This window comes from Felis catus, chromosome B2, assembly GCF_018350175.1.
Source record: "Felis catus isolate Fca126 chromosome B2, F.catus_Fca126_mat1.0, whole genome shotgun sequence".
Classification (NCBI taxonomy): Eukaryota; Metazoa; Chordata; class Mammalia; order Carnivora; family Felidae; genus Felis; species Felis catus.
In genome coordinates this window covers 2,440,210-2,456,703 of record NC_058372.1, presented here as the reverse complement: position 1 = coordinate 2,456,703, position 16,494 = coordinate 2,440,210, and the positions used below count along the sequence as shown (strand labels likewise).

Here is a 16,494-nt window from a genome sequence, read left to right as displayed (position 1 = left end):
GTGTGTGTGTGTGTGTGATGGAGTATTACTCGGCAATCAAAAAGAATGAAATCTTGCCATTTGCAACTACGTGGATGTAATTGGAGGGTATTATGCTAAGCAAAATCAGTCAGTCAGAGAATGACAATTATCATATGACTTCACTCATATGAGGACTTTAAGAGACAAAACAGATGAACATAAGGGAAAGGAAACAAAAATAATATAAAAACAGGGAGGGAGACATATAAGAAACTCATAAATATGGAGGACAGAGGGTTACTGGAGGGGGTGTGGGAGAGAGAATGGGCTAAATGGTAAGAAATCTACTCCTGAAATCATTGTTGCACTATACGCTAACTAATTTGAATGTGAATTTTAAAAAATAAAAAATAAAATTTAAAAAAGAAATGTATAAAGGTGTTATACATTCAAAATACAAATAATCTAATTAAAAAATGGACAGAATACATGAATAGGTATTCTCCAAAAAGACATCCAGATGGCAAAAAAACACTTCAAAAGATGCTCAACATCACTGATTATCAGTTAAATACAAATCAAAAACACAATGATATATCACTTCATCCATGTCAGAAAGGCTAAAATCAACAACACACGAACAACAGGTGTTGTCAAGGATATATAGAAATGGGAACTCTCTTGCACTGTTGAATCCATGAATTCAGAGTTTGAACACCCAGTTGCTTAAAACAAAGAGGTAAGGTAATTCTCTTGAGAGTCGTCAGGGGATATGTTGGAGGAAATGTGGAGGACACAAACTCTTCAAGCCTCTGACATTCAAGGTCTTCCATGAAGGCTCTTCCCCCCAGTCATATGGAGCCCCTACAGAAAACCTTCTTCATTGCTCCCATCACATCCTTGTTCCGCAGTGTATATATGAAGGGGTTGACCATGGGGGTGACGATGGTGTAGAAGAGAGAAACGAACTTGCCCTGATCCTGGGAGTGGTTGTTGCTGGGCTGCAGGTAAGCATAGATGGCCGTGCCATAGAACAGGGAGACCACCGTGAGGTGAGACCCACATGTCCCAAACACTTTCCTCTGTCCTGCGGCTGACTTTATTCTTAACACTGCCCTGACTATCCGACCATAGGAGAATGTGATTAATGCCACAGGTATGAAAAGAAAGACCATACTGAAAAATAAGATCTCAGACTCATACACAGTGGTGTCAACACAGGCAAGCTTGAGCAATGGGGGAACCTCACAAAAGAAGTGGTCTATTTTATTCTTCCCACAAAGCGGTACAAGAAAAATGAGCACCGTCTCCAATGAGGAGTTGGCAAAACCAGTGAACCACGATGCAGAAGCCATCAGGGCACAGAGACGGGGGTGCATGATCACTGTGTAGTGCAGGGGCCTGCAGACGGCTGCGTAGCGGTCAAATGCCATCACCCCTAACAGAATGCACTCTGTGCCTCCCAACCCTAGAACAACGAATAACTGAGCTACACAGCCACCGAAGGAGATAGACTTGTCTGCTCCCCTGAGATGAACCAGCAGCTGAGGAACAGTGCTGGTCGTGTAACACAGGTCCAGAAAGCTTAGGTTGGACAGGAAAAAGTACATGGGAGTCTGCAGGTGTGGGTCCAGGCGGGACAACGCAATGATGCTTGTGTTTCCCAGCAGGGTGAGCAGATAGAAGATCAGAAGAACCACAAAGAGGACTCGCTCCAGCTGAGGCCGGTCAGAGAAACCCAGCAGGATAAAGCCAGTGAAAGAACTTCCATTTTTCGGGTCCATTCTTTCTTACCACATGCTTCCTGTCAAGACCAAGTATTTAGCAATTTTTAAAAGAAATCTTCAAAAAAAAAAGTAGGCAGGAAGTGGATTTATCATGTTATAAGACAGGACATGACATTTTATAAGTAACTATTTGAATAAATGAGGTACTCATGAAATTGATCAATTAGTTCCAATTTAGTTCCACATTACCACAAAAAGTAAATCATTAACATTTAATGTAAGATAAATCACATAATGGGCCTGTGTCTGCATCAGTCATAGTTACAAAAGGTCTTTTGTAGGCTTAAAGTGCTACAAATATATGTGTGCATTTCAGAGAAAATGGGGATGAGGGAAAAGACGAAGGAAAATCAGAGAGAATAGGAAAGAGATGCAGACAGAGGGAGATTCAGCATCTTTAAAAGTCTTTTTCTGATGTTTATTTATCTTTGAGAGGGAGATAAAGACAGAGTCCAGGCAGAGGAGGAGAAGAGACAAAAGAAGACACAGACTCTGAGGCCGGCTCCAGGTTTCCAGCTGTCATCACAGAGTCAGACATGGAGCTTGAACAGCGAGATCTTGACCAGAGCCGAAGTCAGACCCTTGACCGACTGAGCAACCCAGGTACTCCAGATTCATTATCTTTCATATGTGTCTCATAATTCCACACACCTGGAATGCACACCACACATGTCACAGATTATGATACAACATGATCTCTAAAATAAATTCAGCTATAGGAATCTATGCCCTGGAATTTATTTCTACAAAGAATTCAGTTACATTCAACACCTCGCTACTAGTTCTGCATACAAACATATATCAGGTTTCTTTTTGTGTGTATGGTAGTCAAACAATTAAATACTCAATCAGAGAGAACCTGACAACACCACCATTCAAACAGTTTTTAACTTTTGCAAGATGCTTAAAATTACCATACCAGTTTAACAGGAACTCTGAAAATTCATTGGCTAAGCAGAGTCCTTTGGAATCGGAATTCTAAAATACAGTGGTTAGCACTTTCCTCTTCCTTCTGCCGATTTCTGTTTCACACATTACTCCATTTCGCATTCAAAAAATTCCTGAAAGAGGTAGGATTACTCCTTATCACCATTCTAATCAGAACATTTTAAATCATTATCCAAATGTGTAATCTATGTACAAAGTGTAATGCTTTGCATCATTTCCAATGATAAAATCATTACTTGGGTAAATATATAAAGACAGATACATTCTCAAAGCAATGGCAGCTCAAAGAGCTATAATGCAAAACTTATCATAGTACAAGGAAAGGCATAAAGGAAAGGATATATTGGTATTATACAAACTCTCCGACACCCATGTATATTATATGAAAGATCACCATTCTGGAATCTAGCCTGCAGAGATAGTCACACTAGATCAGACTTAAAGCTATGCCAGCTCTAAGGCTCTAAGGCTCGTCTGATGACCTTTTCCACCCAACTGCGCAGTACTGAATGAGCATAGTAACATACGAACGAAAGGGCATCAGGGCACGAGTATTTCAGTTCTCTCATATTCAGAAGGGTAGGCATCCAGTACATTTCTGACTCTTCCAAGAGTTTTAAAATATGAAGGCAAGTTTCTTTCAAACCAATGTGTGAGAGAAACGGGTACAAAACTGGCATAAAATAAATGGTCATAGAAATGGAATAAAGGATGCGGCAATTCACACTGTTTTATACCTCCTTTGATTTCCTATAAAGATGTGACCAGGGTATCCACAAAACAAAATCTATGTGCCAACAGTTTCTTAATAGAATTAATTACAAAGGTATCGGGGACAGTCTAAATGTGCAACAACAGGGAATATCCCCACACTCACACCTTCTCAGAAGAGCAAATAAAAACAAACCGTGGTTCGTTCTCATGCACACGTGCACAAATATACATACATACATCTGAAACACATTGCTGACAAATTTTTATTTCTTTAATTTTTAAGTATATTTATTATTATTATTTTGTGAGAGAGAGACAGAGAGTGAGAGAGAGAGAGAGAGAGAGAGAGAGAGAGAGAGAGAGAGAGAGAGAACAAGCAGGGGAGGGACAGAGTGAGACGGAGAGGGAGAGATGTAGAGACAGAGAGAGAGAATCCCAAGCCAGCTCCTCACTATCAGCACAGAGCCTGACCTCACACCTCTGAGACCATGACCTGAGCTGAAATCAAGAGTCAGAGGCCTAACAAACTGAACCACCAAGAGCCTCCACTGACACTCTTTAATGTGCCTGATAAAGGAAACACTCACCAAAGTGAAGGAGGGCAAACATAAAATGCTAACTCATCCAAACAAAACACCAATATAGTGTTGCACCATCAGAATAAAAAATGATATATTTTAACACTGTCATTTCGATAAGGACTAGGAAGACAGTTGAGAAAAGATAAAGAGTTGGTGAAATGAACTTGTACAAATTTCTTGCTGCTTTACAGGGGTTAATGTGTGGGTTTTAATATATGTGTGTGTGTGTGTGTGTGTGTGTGTGTGTGTATACACACACATACATATAATATGTATAATTAATATAAACATATGAATGCAGACTGCAGCTGTCATGAAATGATATCATACAGGAAAATCCATTTCTAAAAATTACACATAAATTATTACTTTGCATACAAAAAATAAATACTAGAAAAGGACATGTGTTATGTATAGAAAGAGAAAAAACTATTAGTTAAAAACAGATTCTACAAAACAAAACAAGTGGTATTCTATGTAATAATTACCATCAAAAAAAGTATATGATTGAAATGACACCTCACAAGAACTCAATTTACAATAACAAGAAAACAGGCATCAAATGAAAGACGTTAAATGCTTACTACTGACAGACATAAGGTAATAGAGCAATTACCCTAAGTGTGCAATGCTACATGTAACTCTAAACGTTTCGGTGGAAGAATATATATGTCCACAAAACCAGATGCTCAGTATGCATACTACACAGTTTAAAGACAAAAGACTTCAATATCATATCTCCATTTAAGATATTTCAAATATATAACATTCACTGATATATTTGGCATACACATGCTGCCCTATCTGGTTCCTGAATGAATCCTGAAAAAGTGGGGGCAAGATTTCCGCAGCCTCAGTGCTACGACTGAATCGCTGTTGCTTGCTTGATGCTTCTGTCTCATGGGTCTGAGCTGACCTCAGACATATGAGAACAGGCCCTCGACGATGAGGGAGGATGAGAAAATGAGGGGAATGCAGTCATCACTACATAGGAAATGACAGATGTGATGAACACTGACAGGGCTGTAGGGCAGGTTCTGTGGAAGAAGACAATGAAGTAGGATTTCCAGGGCGTGTTGTTTATTCAGGGAATGCTCTCGGGTTAAACGGGGTGAGGGAAGGAAAACAGCAGAGGATGTTGTTAAGCAAGGATGTGGTCTCCAGTGGAACAGAGCAGGAGCCTGATCCCATGAGAAGCTGGCCAGAACTCTCCAGCAGAACCATCCATCTGTGATGGTAGAAATACTCTGTCCTCACTGTCCAATACTATGCCCATTCTCCACCTGTCATGCCTGAGCATTTAAAATGCTCTAGCTATGAATCTCAGGGCGCCTGGGTAGCTCAGTCAGTTAAGCATCCAACTTAGGCTCAGGTCATGATCTCATGGTTCGTGGGTTCGAGCCCTACATCAGGTTCAGTTCTGATAGCTCAGAGCCTGGAACGCGCTTTGGATTTCATGTCTCCCTCTCTCTCTCTCTGTCCCTCCCCTGCGCGCGCACTCTCTCTCTCTCTCTCTCTCTCTCTCTCTCAAGAATAAACATGACAAACATTTAAATATAAATAAATAAATAAATAAATAAATAAACCCTAGCTAAGAAACTGAACTTTATGTTTTATTTAATTTTAATAAATTTGAATTGAAATAGCTTCCTGTGGAGACTTATTACTGTATTGAACAGAACGGCTCTGTAGCATGGATTGCATCAGATTTAGTCCTGCCTTGGCACCTTCTGTACATCCCATAAGTCTGTCACTAGCTGTGAGCTGCCCCCACCATGTTCTCCAGATCACCTGGCACCATAGCTCCTGTTCAGCTGAGGGCAATTCTGTCACGAAGGGAATGGCTGTGAACCTTGGAGCCCACACTCATACCAACTAGGGTTTGGATTGGAGCCCCAGCAGGTAAAGAGCGTCTGGGCAGGTCACCAACAGCGTTCATACAAGAGTCTGTTCATGATCGTGTGCAAGGATAGAAGGATGGAACCTACTGTACTTTACACATCACCTTAGGGTAATTACACACACACACACACACACACACAAAAAAAAAAAACCACATACACACACACACATACAGACATACACACACACACAACACGCTGTGTCATTTCCCTAATTCATCACTCAAGTAAAACATTCAGGTTTTTCACTACTGTTCTCTTCATCATTTTGCTATTTGTATGCAGTGGAAGGATCGGCTTTCTTGTTAACAATAAAGTCAAAATAAAGATGCATGGACAGAATATACACCAAATGGAACTTCTCTGATGTAATTTTCAACATACCATTTAAAAACTCCATACATATTTTAGATATTTTGGTAACTGGTAAGGGAGAAAACAAATATTTAAGACAATAAATGCTGACAATAATTTTTCAGCATAGAGAGGAAGTATTATCTAATTTCACAGACAACATGGAACAAAGGGAAAGCATGGAGGCATACAGTCTGATACTTTTACACATATGCATTCTCTATCAACCTATTACTGAAGGCAAATGTTATTCCCACTAAACATGCATATTTCATGATTTTCCACATGTGCATGGTGTGGTGTGATGCATGTACTACAAAAGAATCAAATGTCTACGAATGACTAGAGGCATCCGTCATGAACAATTACATTTAGTTCTTAAATTTTGTGAACTTCCACAGTCTGTTGCATTAGACAATTGGCCACATCCAAACCATTTAGCTTTTTGTTTGTTTGTTTCTTTTGAGAACAATTACAACTGGAAATAAACTAACTTGCCGATTCCTAGAGCAACACAGAGACCAACTTATATTTCACTCATCTTTATTCACCTTCCCTGTAGATTCAAAGTTATTTCCTTACCTCCATTCCAAGTCACTGCCTAAATACAACTTTGGGGACAGGAACACGGACATGTAGAATCAGTGTCTGCAGTAGATGCAAAGGTTGACTATACCAACACTAGGTCATCCGTAGCTTTTTCGTAAGGAAAAGGACACCTTCTCCGAATGACTTCATAGGTCTTCATGTGGCACCAGAGATCTACACTTTGCCTTTCGGAGGTAGAAGATGAAGGCAGTCACAGACCCTCCGTATGGTGTCCCAAGGACAATGACCTGCCTGTGTGACAGTAAGACCCTTACAAGCAGGCCAGAGGGTGCCATGACTCTGAGCTGTGGCTGGGCTGGCACAGAGAAACAAATCCCTTCCCCTGTTGATGTCTCTGGGGAATGGATGCCCCACACTCTTAATGAGCCCATGTCACTGAGGTGCCCAGACATGGCAATCCTCAGGGACAATGACTATGGAGGACAATGCCAGAGGAGACCTAATCTTTCTCTTCTATTAGTTCACATGTCTGACAGAGGACAATAACTCCCTAGACCTCCCCAGCTACCTTAGCTCCCACTTGTGAATGACCCAGATGTTTTATAAACCTTTAAGATTTTTTTCCTCACAATTGCCCAATATATTTACATATAAACATGTAAGGAAGAATCCATTCCCTTGCTTAATTTCAAATGTAAATATGTAAATATATTCTTCATTTAATTTCATTTATGACCAATTATACAGAATCACACAGCTAATAATTAGGCACATTCTAATCTTTAACATGAATATAAAGGAAGGCCACCAAATTCTACCTATCTTCTAATGTGGCTAGGGGGAAAAGACTCAAATCCTCTAAAACATTTTACAGTTGATAGCCATTGGATTTAATGGTGTCCTCATAATTTAAAAAATTACCTGTGTTGTTAATATGTATGCATGGTTTATTTAAATTCAGGTAGTCTTGGGCATCCGGGTGGCTCAGTCAGTTAAGCGTCTGACTTCGGTCATGATCTCGCTGTCTGTGAGTTCAAGCCCCGCGTCAGGTTCTGTGCTGACAGCTCAGAGCCTGGAGCCTGTTTCAGATTCTGTGTCTCCCTCTCTCTCTGACACTCCCTCATTCATGCTCTGTCTCTCTCTGTCTCAAAGATAAATAAACGTTTAAAAAAAACTTAAATTCATCTAGTCTTTGGATTTAAGCTCATATTCATTTTGAGTTTATCAGGAGACTTACAAGGAATCAATAAGAAAAATGTAAGAAAATTGATGGGTACTTTGTGGCTATTTCTCAAAGATCCATAATTTCCAGTTTCGTTTATCACGTTCTGCCTAAGGAGATAAACTGCCTCCTGCTAGAAATATTCTTAGACTTGGATTTTCTCAGGTATTCACATACCAGGTAGATGCCCTCCTGATAGTTATATGGAGAACTGACACTCTGGGTGTCCCGAAGAGGGAGGGAATTACAGACCTGCTATTCTGCTTTTCTCCTCAGGCCTCACTCAGGAGGCAAGAAAGGTCTCAAAACACAATCTAACCTTGCCCCTAAAGAAGCTAGAAAATGAAGAACATAGGGGTGCCTGGGTGGCTCAGTCGTTAAGCATCCGCCTTCGGCTCAGGTCATGATCTCGCGGTCCGTGAGTTCGAGCCCTGCTTCGGGCTCTGTGCTGACAGCTCAGAGCCTGGAGCCTGCTTCGGATTCTGTGTCTCCCTCTCTCTCTGACCCTCCCCCGTTCATGCTCTGTCTCTGTCTCAAAAATAAATAAACATTAAAGAAATTTTTAAAAATAAAATGAAGAGCATAAAGCTTTAGGCCAGCAGAAGAAGGGAAATAATAAAGATTAGAGCAGAAATAAATGATATCGAAACAAACAAAACACAATAGACCAGTTCATTGAAACTAAGAGATGGTTCTTTGGAAGAATAAACAAAATTGATAAACCTCAAGCCAGACTTATCAAAAAGAAGACAGAGGAACCAAATAAATAAATCATGAATTAAAGATGAGAGATCACCACCAACATTGTAGAAATACAAACAATTATAAGAGAATGCGATAAAAAATGATATGCCAACAAACTGGCCATCTGGAAGATACTGACAAATTTCTAGAAACTCACAAACTACCAAACAGAAATGGGAACACATAGAAAATTTTAACAGACCATAACCAGCAAAGAAATGGAATTCGTAATCACAAATCTCCCAACAAACTAGAGTCCTGGGTCAGATGGCCTCCCAGGGGAATTCTACCAGACACTTAAGGAACAGTTAATATCTATTCTTCTCAAACTGTTGCAAAAAACAGAAATCGAAGGAGGGCTTCCAATCTCATCCCATGAAGCCAGCATTACCTTGATTCCAAAAGCAGACAAAGAACCCCCTGCCCCCTAAGAAGGAGAGTAACAGGCCAGTATCCCTGATGACCTGGATGCAAAAATTCTCAACCAGAGAGATATAGCAAACTGAATTCAACAGTAAATTAAAGGAATTATTCACCAAGATCAAGTGTGATTTATTCCTGGGCTGCAGGGCTGGTTCACTATTTGCATAGCCATCCACTATGCACATGTCAATCAACATGATATGCTACACTAATCAAAGGAAGGGTAGGAACCATATGATCCTGTCAACCGATGCAGAAAACACATTTGACAAAATACAGCATCCATCTTTTTTTGATGGGGGATGAGGAAAACTATATTTATTTTATTTACTTTTACATGTAAATTTTAATTCCAGTAATTAACATACAGTGTGATATACTTTCAGGTATACAAGATTACTATTCAACAATTCTATATGTTACTCAGTGTTCCTCATGGTAAGTGTACTCAATCCCCTTCACCTATTTCACTCTCCCCCCACCCAACTTCCCTTTGGTAACTATAAGTTTATTCTTAATATTTAAGAGTTGGGTTTCTTTTGATGTGCCTCTTTTTATTTTGTTCTTTTGTTTATTAAATTCCACATATTAGTAAACTCAAATTATATGTCTTTCTCTGACTCTATTTCATTTAGCTTTATACTTCCTACATCCACCCACTTTTTTTTTTAATTTAAATTACAGTCAGTTAACATACAGTGCAATATTGGTTTCAGGAATAGAATTTAGTGATTCATCACTTTCATACAACACCCAGTGCTCATCACAACAAGTGCCCTCCTTAGTACCCATCACCCATCTAGCCCATCTCCCACCCACCTCCCTCCATAGACCCTCAGTCTGTTCTCTTTCGCTAACAGTCTCTTGTGGTTTGTCTCTCTCCCTCTCTGCAACTATTTTTCCCCTTCCCTTCCCCCATGGTCTTCTGTTAAGTTTCTCAGCTTCCACATAGGAGTGAAAACATATGGTATCTGCCTTTCTCTGACTGACTTATTTCACTTAGCGTAATACCCTCTAGTTCCATCCACGTTGCGGCAAATGTCAGGATTTCATTCTTTCTCATTGCCAAGTAGTATTCCATTGTATATATACACCATATCTTCTTTATTCATTCCTCGGTTGATGGACATTTAGGCTCTTTCCATAGTTTACCTATTGTTGAAAGCACCAGCATCCATTCTTAATAAAAACCATCAACCACATAGGAATACATGGGACATACCTCAACATTATGAAGGCCATATATGAAAGACCCACAGCTAATATCATCCTTTATGGGGTAAAACTGAGAGCCTTTCTTCTACAGACAGGAATAAGACAAGGATACTCGGTCCCACCATTACGAGTTAACACAGGACAGGAACTTTTAGCCTCAGCAACATACAACAAAAAGAAATAAAGGGTATACACATCAGCAAGGGAGGAGTCAAACGTTCACTATTTGCAGATGACATGGTATTCTATGTAGAAACCTGAAAAACACTCCAACAAAAGCTAGTGGAACTAATCCTGAATTCAGGAAAGTCACGGCATGGAAAATCAACATACAAGAATCTGTTGCATTTCTACACACCAATAAGGAAGTAGCAGAAAAAGAAATCAAGGAATGGATCCCATTTCCAATTGCACCAAAAACCGTAAGATAACCTAGGAATAAACCTAACTAAAGACGTAAAAGATCTGTACCCTGAAAACTACAGAACACTTACGAAAGAAATGAAAGAAAGACACAAAGAAAGGGAACAACATTTCATGCTCATAGATTGGAAGAACAAATATTGTTAAATATCCACACCACCAAAAGCAACATACACATTTAATGCAACCCCTATAAATATATCACCAGCATTTTTCACAGAGCTAGAACAATCCTAAAATTGCTACGGAACCATAAAGACTCAGATGTGTCAAAGCAATCCTGAGAAAGAAAAGCAAAGCTGGAGGTATCATGATCATAGACTCAAGCTATATTACAAAGTTGTAGTCGTGAGTACAGTATGGTACTGCCATAATGAACAGAAATGTAGATCAATGGAACAAAACAGAAAACCAGAAATGGACCCATAAGTGTATGGCCAACTAATATTTGACGAAGCAGGAATGAATATCCAATGGAAAAAAGACATTCTCTTCAACAAATGGTGTTGGGAAAACTGGACAGTGACATGCAGAAGAATGACCCTGGACCACTTTCTTACACCATGCTAAAAAATAAACTCAAAATGGATGAAACACCAAAATGTAAGACAGGGACCATCAAAATCCTAGAGGGGAACACAAACAGCAACCCCTTTGAACTCAGCTGGAACAACTTCTTACTAGACACGTCTCTGGAGTCAAGGGAAACAAAAGCAAAAATGAACTATTGGGGCCTCATCAAGATAAAACACTTCTGCACAGCGAAGGAAACAATCAACAAAATTAAAAAGCTTCTGAAAACTGGAAGGGATATTTTCACATGACATATCAGATAAAGGGATAGTATACAAAATCTCTAAAGAACTTATCAAACTCAAATAGCAAATAATCCAGGAAAGAAATTGGCAGAAGACCTGAATAGACACCTTTCCAAAGAAGACAATCAGATGACTAATAGACACATGAAAAGATGCTCAACATCTCATCAAGGAAATACAAATCCAAACCACAATGAGATACCACCTCACCCCTGTCAGAATGGCTAGAATGAAAAACTCAGAAAACAACAGTTGTTGACAAGAGTGGGGAGAAAGGGAACCTGTTACACTATTGGTGGGAATACAAACTGGTGCAGCCACTCAAAAACAGTATGTAGTTTCCTCAAAAAAATTAAAAATAGACCTTACACCCCAACCATTGCATTACTAGGTATGTATCCAAAAGATACAAAAATGATGATTCTAAGAGGGCCTATGCACCCCAATGTTTATAGCAGCATTATCAACAATAGCCAAATTATGAAAAGAGCCCTAATGTCCACTGACAGATGAATGGATACAGATGTCATATATTGCTACAATGGAATACTTACTACAAGGTGATGAAAAAGAATGAAATCTTGCCATTTGCAACAACCTGAATGGAACTAAAGTGTATTATGCTAAGCAAAGTAGGTCATGCAGAGAAGGACAAATATCATGTGATTACACTCATGTATGGAATTTAAGAAATGCAACAAATGAAAATAGGGGAAGGAAAGGAAAAATAAAACCAGAGAGAGAGGCAAACTGTAAGAGGCTCTTAAATACAGAGTTAAAACGGAGAGTTATTGGAGGAGAGGAAGGTGGGGGGGTAGGCTCAATGGGTGATGGGCAGAATGAGGGCACTTGTGATGAGCACTGGGTGTCAAATGTAAGTGATGAATTACTGGGTTCTACTCCTGAAATCAATAATACACCAGATGTTAACAAATGTGAATTTAAATAATAAATTTAAAAAAGACGTGGCATACATATCAAATGATTATTATTCAGCCATGAGAAAGAAGGAAATTCTGCCTTTTGCAACAACATGGATGGACCTTGTGTGCATTATGCTAAATGAAAGAAGTCAGAAGAGAAAGACAACGACTATGTGATTTCACATATTTGTGGAACCCAGAAAAGGTGTATAGATTCAGACAGTAGAAAGGTGGTTACAAGGGGTAAAGGGAAAAAAAAGGGGGCTAAGGGATAGGAGAAGTGGGAGATATTGGGCAAAGAGATCAAACTTCCAGTTTGAAGAGGAATACTTCCTGAGCATCTAACGTACAGCATGGTGATTACAGTTAATATTATTATATTCTCAACTTGAAGGTGGCCTAGAGAGTATATCTCAAATGTTCTCACCGTGAAGAAGAAATGGTAATTATGTGATGTGATGCAGATGTTAGCTGACACAATGGTGGCAATAATTTCATTATGTATATTTTCACATTTGTACTTCTTAAGTTTGCTGAATGTTATGCATCTGTCATATCTTAGTATATATAAGAAAAAATAAACACCAGAGATATCATTCTTTTATCATTTCTATATTTCTTTCTTTTAAACTTACTCTCCTAAGTTCACATTTTTATTGCTGCTTAATAAAAAATCTCCCTGCAAAGTTACTAAATAGAGTGTTCTTTCATTATACCAACTACAAACACAACCCTCTCATTGTGATCCATATTTCAATGCAGAGACTGAAAGAAGGCATTTCTAAATGTTTACTTTGTGTGTCTCTCTAATAACATTAAAATAGGGTCTAGTTTGTTCCACGGGGCTGAGTGGGGCAAGATTCCTTCAGGTACTACAACTCTGGATTTTTTTTTTCCTCCTGTTACTCTGTCTTGTCACTTTAATTCCAAACAGCTGGGAGAACCCTGGGGAAAGAAGGGAATGTCTCCTCCCTTAAGCCAGTGTCCTGTCTTTAAGGCCACCTCAGGGACCCCTTCCTCTGAACCCTCTGATCTCCAGTCATTCACCCTCTCCTTTCCACTTTTACACCCAGCCCCTCCTTCCCAGGAAACCACGGGTCCACACACGGTGTTCCCACTCTGCACCATCAGGGCTCAAACATGCCACAACACCACTGCGGTGCAAGAAGGCTCTCACCCATATCACAAAACAAGCATCCAAAAAGCAGTCACCTGTGAAGGGTGGAGTTGGCAGGGGTGTGTGACCTGTTCCTGCCTCCTCCGTGAGCCTGGTCAGAGCAGGACTCTGGCAAACAGTAGCTGCGACATGTGCAGACTAGGAGGTACAGGAGAGTCTCACAGGGGTGACTGCGCTCTGATGACTGATCCAGGAGTGAGTTTAGCAGGATGCAGAGGGCGTGTTCAGAGTGCAGTCACCCTACACTGCACACCCTGCCATTATGCTAACGTGTGACAGTCCTAAGGCCAGGACAGGGTTATGAAGGTAGGGACCCATGAACTGAGGAACCCCATAACTTCTCTGTGCTGACTTGGACCACACAATAGAGCCCCACATATGACAAAACAAAACGTTGTCCATTGCAGTGAGGGGGACCCCAAAGCTATGTCTGGCCGGTCTAGGGCTTCCGGGATACTGCATGAGCCTTCATTATTTTGTATATTTGCTAATTAGTAGTAAATCTTCTGGCTAAGAAGTATATCCCAGGTGCACCCGGTTGGCTCAGTTGGGTAAGCGTCTGACTCGAGATTTTTGGCTCAGGTAACGATCTCATGTCGTGAGATGGAGTCCCATGTGGCCTCTGCCCTGACAGCACATATCCTGCTTGGGATTCTCTCTCTCCCTCTCCCTGTCTCTCTCAAAAATAAATAAACTTTAAAAAAAAAGAATTGTGTTTCATGTCAGTCGGACTGACACTTGGGTCACTTTGGGTACCTGAGCTACGGTGTGTACTGTGTTCCTCAGAGGCAAAAGACCTGGAAGAATCCATGACCTTCTCTAGAGCAAAATGATAGTTCAAAGCTCCAAGCGCCAGAGACAGATGGAATAAAATAATTTAGCCAAATCTTGGGTACAATCCCTGTAGCCATGCCAGAGTTATTGGTGAACGTTTAAAGGAAATGGTTCAGGGGCGCCTGGGTGGCTCAGTCGATTGGGCGGCCGACTTCGGCTCAGGTCATGACTCATGGTTCATGGGTTCAAGCCCCGTGTCGGGCTCTGTGCTGACAGCTCCAAGCCTGAAGCCTGCTTCGGAATCTGTGACTCCCCCCCTCTCTCTGTCCCCTTCCCAGCTCATTCTCTGTCTCTGTCTCTCAAAAAGTAAATGAAAAAAACATCAAAAAAATTTTTTTAATTTAAAAAAATAAAGGAAATGGTTCAAATAATATTGGTGGCAATTTACACAACACAGCAGCCTGTAATATACAAAGCATGGAGACCGTGGGGAGGCACATTCCCAACATTAGAAAAATGTTACAGAACAATATTCGATCTCTTTGGTCTCTTAAGTGATTCCTTCTTCATTTAGCATGGACCCTACGGATCTTTACTATCTGTAATTTATTCCTATGTAACATGAACATTCAAATACTATCAAACATTCACTTAGAGGAAATACATCTGTTTCCACAGGGTTCTGTGTCCTTAATCACTGAGAAGTAGCTGCTCAGCCAGAACATAAGGTTGTGTTGTGTGGTTTCGAGAGACCTTGAGGGTTTTTACACCACACCATGGAAAGTTCCTTTGAGGGATTTTAGAGTGACTGGTAGAACTGTCAGAATGTGGTAGAAACATAATGGATAGAAGGAAATTTGTCACCATTGGGGATAAACATTATTACAAAACTGTTTCTGTACTGGTGTTCATTCAGGATTACCACATATACGGCATCAAAATATATCCCAGGTGTTGATTTCAAACGTGAATACTGTGATGCCTTTAGGGATCCAGACAGAACCATGACCATGTGATAATCTCCACTAAGCTCTCATTTCCAACCTGCCTAATGCTGCCTATGTTGCAAGATTACCGGTCATGAGCATGAGACCCTCAGGGGGTTCAAGACCCAGGATAATGCCGGTTAGCTGCCAGAAGAGGGAACAGTGTGATTGTTATGAATATGTGTCCAAAGACACAAATACATTTTCCTGCATTGAGCTACACACTGGGAAAACCTACCAAGAAAAACATAAACATTTCTTTTACGGTGGCATAGTCAAAACTTCAACCTCCATGAGAAAAGGTACTGCTCATGACAAGAAATATATACAAAAACCCAGATCCATAACACAAAACATATTTATATGCAAACTGAACTTTAGTTAAGATCTAAATTCTACAATGTCACATTCACTTGTTATGAGATGTTGATATTATTCATCATTCAGAATTGTGTTATTTCATAATGTGATGGCTATATGTAAAACTTAGACATATTAAGATTTTTAATACTTAATATACATTTTATTCATTCCTTAAATTTTCTCCTGGTGAATCTAAACAAGCACCATAGAACATGGGATTTCCTGGAAAATGGAAGTCATTTTTCATATTTTTATAATATATCCCTGCATTCAAATTGTATGGAATCTTTGGCAGATGTGAGATACAAAAGCCTTAATCACTTCAGGCCTCTATCAAACAATTTGTAAATTGGTATGAAGAAAGGATCTAAATATATTTTACCCTTGAAACATTTGCTGCATTACTATAGGGGAAAAAAAGAATATAAAATAGGACTTGTGTCATTCAATGTCCTCAAAAGTCATTTTTTTAAATATTTATTCATCTTTGAGAGAGAGAGAGAGAGAGAGAGAGAGAGAGAGAGAGAGAGAGAGAGAGAGAGAGAGAGCAAAAGCAGGGGAGGGGCAGATTGAGAGGAAGACACAGAATCTGAAGCAGGCTATAGGCTCTGAGCTGCCAGAACAAAGCCCA

At 39.9% G+C, this 16,494-nt stretch overlaps 1 protein-coding gene across 1 annotated transcript; it reads right to left on the bottom strand.

Moving 5' to 3' along the window:
* Window positions 1-487: 487 nt before the first annotated feature.
* Window positions 488-3,686, bottom strand: LOC101089503 (putative olfactory receptor 2B8). Its single transcript, XM_023249594.2, has one exon. It carries the CDS (start codon window positions 1,743-1,745, stop codon window positions 813-815), a length of 933 nt encoding a protein of 310 aa, XP_023105362.2. The 5' UTR covers window positions 1,746-3,686; the 3' UTR covers window positions 488-812.
* Window positions 3,687-16,494: the final 12,808 nt, after the last annotated feature.

Excerpts from the sequence above, each read along its gene's own strand:
- LOC101089503 (XM_023249594.2), bottom strand. The coding sequence starts at position 1,745 with ATGGACCCGAAAAATGGAAGTTCTTTCACTGGCTTTATCCTGCTGGGT.